Source organism: Arachis ipaensis, chromosome B03 (assembly GCF_000816755.2).
Source record: "Arachis ipaensis cultivar K30076 chromosome B03, Araip1.1, whole genome shotgun sequence".
Taxonomy (NCBI): domain Eukaryota; kingdom Viridiplantae; phylum Streptophyta; class Magnoliopsida; order Fabales; family Fabaceae; genus Arachis; species Arachis ipaensis.
In genome coordinates this window covers 58,485,831-58,490,171 of record NC_029787.2, presented here as the reverse complement: position 1 = coordinate 58,490,171, position 4,341 = coordinate 58,485,831, and the positions used below count along the sequence as shown (strand labels likewise).

The following is a 4,341-nucleotide window of genomic DNA, read 5'->3' as shown; positions in this document are numbered from 1 at the left end:
GTTCAAGGAGGAAATTATGATTACTGGCAGTGCCTCTGCTTCTCCAAGAAATACATATTTGAGATGAGGGGGGAGAGGCTTCAATTCTTGTTTTGGCTTCTCTTCTGCCTTGCCTTCAGAGGAGATTTCTATCACTTCCTCTTCTATGGAATCCTATCCCACCTCTATTTCCACTTCTTGCTCTTCCTAGTTGTTGGCCTCAAGTAACTCCCTCTCTACTTCTTCCACCATTTCCACTCTCATGTGCTTTCTTCCTCATGGGGTAATTCATGGCTTTGAAGACATTGATGATCATCTTCTCATCATGCACTATAAGTGTCATTTCTCCTTTCTCTACATCAATTATGGCCCTTGCTGTGGCTAGAAAGGGCCTCCCAAAGATGATTGAGTTGTGTCCTTCTTCCTCCATGTCCAAAATGACAAAGTCAGCAGGGAAGATAAATCCTCCAATTTTCACCAATAAATTTTTTACAACTCAATTTGGTATCTTGAGTGATCTGTCAGCCATTTGAAGTGACATTCTAGTTGGCCTGAGTTTCTCTATCGCAAGCCACTTCATTAATGAGAAAGGCATCAAGTTTATGCTGGATCCTAGATCACAGAGAGCTTTATCTAACGTTCTGTTGCCTATAGTGCAAGATAGGATGAAGCTTCCTGGATCTTTGAGCTTTGGTGGTAGACCTCTTTGGATGATAGCACTGCATTCCTGGGTTAAAATCACTGTCTCTTTCACATTCCAGCTTCTTTTCTTATTGATAAGCTCTTTGAGAAATTTTTCATATAGAGGCATTTGTTCTAGAGCTTCTGCAAGTGGGATATTGATCTCTAGCTTCTTAAAGACTTCTAGGAACTTGGGGAACTGTTGATCTTTTATTTCTTTCTGCAATCTGTGAGGGTATGGCAAAGGAGGGGTGTAAGGCTTCACTAACTTCCTCTGTTCTTGTGATGGCTCCTCCATGATTTGCTTCCCCTTCTTTGAAGCTTGAGGTTCCTCTTTTTCCTTGAGCCTTTCTTGGTTGTTTTCTCCAATTGTCACTTGCTCTTTACTGCTGGTCTTGTCATCCTGTGTTAGCTTCTTGGTGGCTTCTTTGTCATTCACCAAAGTTCTTCCACTTTTTAATTGGATTGCTTTGAATTCCTCCTTGGGGTTGGGAATGGTGTCACTTGGTAATGCATTGGTTGGTCTCTCAACCACTGTTTGCTTGGATAATTGGCCAATTTGCCTCTGTAGATTCTGCATTGAAGCTTCATGGCTCTTGCTGGTTAGCTCTTGATGTTTCATCATCTTTTCCATCAGTATCTCCAAGTTGGAGATCCTTTGAGATTCTTGGGGTGGTTGATTATGGGATGTTGAGGGTGGATGATAGTTATTTTGGGTATTGGATGGGTTGTTGGGTGGATAGTAGTTGGATTGAGGTTGATTGTTTTGTGGTTTTCTGTACTGATTTTGGTTAGTGTTTGATGGTTTTGATGGTTTGTGTTTCTGGAATTGTTTTGGTTTGAGTTTCTCTGCCAAGGCTGTTGGTTTTGATTGTGATTGTCTCCCCACCTCAAATTGGGGTGGTTTCTCCAGGATGAGTTATAGGTATCTCCATGGAATTCATTCTGATTAACTCCTTGGTTGTGCATGTATTGGACTTGCTCAGGTTGTTGCTTCTCCAACTCCATTAGGTATTTTGAGCGATCTGTCAGCCATTTGAAGTGACATTCTAGTTGGCCTGAGTTTCTCTATCGCAAGCCACTTCATTAATGAGAAAGGCATCAAGTTTATGCTGGATCCTAGATCACAGAGAGCTTTATCTAACGTTCTGTTGCCTATAGTGCAAGATAGGATGAAGCTTCCTGGATCTTTGAGCTTTGGTGGTAGACCTCTTTGGATGATAGCACTGCATTCCTGGGTTAAAATCACTGTCTCTTTCACATTCCAGCTTCTTTTCTTATTGATAAGCTCTTTGAGAAATTTTTCATATAGAGGCATTTGTTCTAGAGCTTCTGCAAGTGGGATATTGATCTCTAGCTTCTTAAAGACTTCTAGGAACTTGGGGAACTGTTGATCTTTTATTTCTTTCTGCAATCTGTGAGGGTATGGCAAAGGAGGGGTGTAAGGCTTCACTAACTTCCTCTGTTCTTGTGATGGCTCCTCCATGATTTGCTTCCCCTTCTTTGAAGCTTGAGGTTCCTCTTTTTCCTTGAGCCTTTCTTGGTTGTTTTCTCCAATTGTCACTTGCTCTTTACTGCTGGTCTTGTCATCCTGTGTTAGCTTCTTGGTGGCTTCTTTGTCATTCACCAAAGTTCTTCCACTTTTTAATTGGATTGCTTTGAATTCCTCCTTGGGGTTGGGAATGGTGTCACTTGGTAATGCATTGGTTGGTCTCTCAACCACTGTTTGCTTGGATAATTGGCCAATTTGCCTCTGTAGATTCTGCATTGAAGCTTCATGGCTCTTGCTGGTTAGCTCTTGATGTTTCATCATCTTTTCCATCAGTATCTCCAAGTTGGAGATCCTTTGAGATTCTTGGGGTGGTTGATTATGGGATGTTGAGGGTGGATGATAGTTATTTTGGGTATTGGATGGGTTGTTGGGTGGATAGTAGTTGGATTGAGGTTGATTGTTTTGTGGTTTTCTGTACTGATTTTGGTTAGTGTTTGATGGTTTTGATGGTTTGTGTTTCTGGAATTGTTTTGGTTTGAGTTTCTCTGCCAAGGCTGTTGGTTTTGATTGTGATTGTCTCCCCACCTCAAATTGGGGTGGTTTCTCCAGGATGAGTTATAGGTATCTCCATGGAATTCATTCTGATTAACTCCTTGGTTGTGCATGTATTGGACTTGCTCAGGTTGTTGCTCCTCATAGATTTCCTCATTTTTCCTTATGATGGTTGATTTGGAGTGTTCACTGCTGCAACTTGAAGTCTATCAATCCTCTTGACCATCATCTCCATCTGTTGTTGAATTTGTTGATGCATCACCTTGTTTTGAGCTAAGATGGTATCCACACCTTCCAGCTCCAATACACCCTTCCTTTGAGCTGGTTGGCATTGCCTTTGATGGCCATAGAAGTATTGGTTGTTTGTTACAGTGTCAATGAGGTTCTGAGCCTCCTCAGCTGTCTTCATGAGTTGTAATGAACCTCCTGCTGAGTAGTCAAGTGCCTCTTGAGCTCTCAATGTTAATCCTTCATAGAAGTTTTGAAGTTTATCCCATTCATTGAACATCTATAGTGGACACTTCTTGAGTAAAGCTTTGTATCTTTCCCAGGCATCATATAATGACTCTCCATCCATCTGAGTGAATGTTTAGACCTCTGTTTTGAGTCTGATGATCCTTTGGGTAGGATAGAACTTGGCTAAGAACTTGTTCACTAGATCTTCCCAATTGTTGATGCTTTCTCTTGGAAATGCCTCCAACCATTGAGCAGCTTTGTCTCTCAGGGAAAATAGAAATATCAACAACTTGTAAATGTCAGGATTCACACCATTGGTTTTCACTGTGTCACATATCCTTAGAAAGGTGGATAGGTGTTGGTTTGGATCTTCCAAAGGGCCTCCTCTATAAGAGCAGTTGTTTTGCACCAATGTGATGAGTTGGGGTTTCAATTCAAAGTTGTTTGCATTGAAATTTGGAGTAAGTACGCTACTCCCACAGTGCCTTGGATTAGAGAAAGTATAGGAGGCTAGAACCCTCCTTTGAGGCTGGCCATTGTTGTTAGCCACTCCCTCTGGTGGATTAGGAGCATTTCCTTCCATCTCTTGAATCTCTTCCTCTGATTCCTCTCCACCAATGACTCCCTTTCCTCTGGCTTCTCTTCCTAGTCTTCGAAGGGTTCTCTCATCAATGTCACCAGATATGGAGATTGATGACAAGTCATCTTAGCCTAGTTCTACTAGTCTTTTTCTTTGTTTTTATTAGGTTTTATGCACTTTCTTACATTGTAAGTAAGTAATTTGGAATGGAATTGCATGATTTCTTTGAATCAATCAACCACTATTTCATTGATACTAAATCATGAGGTTTAAACTAAATTTAATTAATATTTAAATGATTTATAAACCTTATGAATTTGGTGATACTTTGATTGGTTGTTTTGATTACTTGTAGGTGAAGAAAATAAGAAAACAAGAAAACATAGCTTAAGAAGCGTGGCCCAAGGAAAAGAAGAGTGTGGCAAAGGAAATTAGGAAGCATGGCACATGGAAGGAAGAAGCATAGCGCTCTCTTCAAGAGCGGAGCACTCTCTAAGGGAGCACAACAATGAACCAAGGAAGCAAGGCTTGGATGCTACGCTCTCAAGGAGAGCGGAGCACACTTTTGAACCAAGAAAGAAAGGGGAGAAGAATGATGCTC

At 41.1% G+C, this 4,341-nt stretch overlaps 2 protein-coding genes across 2 annotated transcripts; both read right to left on the bottom strand.

The window, feature by feature from the left end:
- LOC107633188 lies at positions 476 to 1,294 on the bottom strand. Its single transcript, XM_016336826.1, has one exon. It carries the CDS (start codon positions 1,292 to 1,294, stop codon positions 476 to 478), a length of 819 nt encoding a protein of 272 aa, XP_016192312.1.
- Positions 1,643 to 2,482, bottom strand: LOC107633189. Its single transcript, XM_016336827.1, has one exon. It carries the CDS (start codon positions 2,480 to 2,482, stop codon positions 1,643 to 1,645), a length of 840 nt encoding a protein of 279 aa, XP_016192313.1.

Excerpts from the sequence above, each read along its gene's own strand:
- LOC107633188 (XM_016336826.1), bottom strand. The coding sequence starts at position 1,294 with ATGGAAAAGATGATGAAACATCAAGAGCTAACCAGCAAGAGCCATGAA.
- LOC107633189 (XM_016336827.1), bottom strand. The coding sequence starts at position 2,482 with ATGGAAAAGATGATGAAACATCAAGAGCTAACCAGCAAGAGCCATGAA.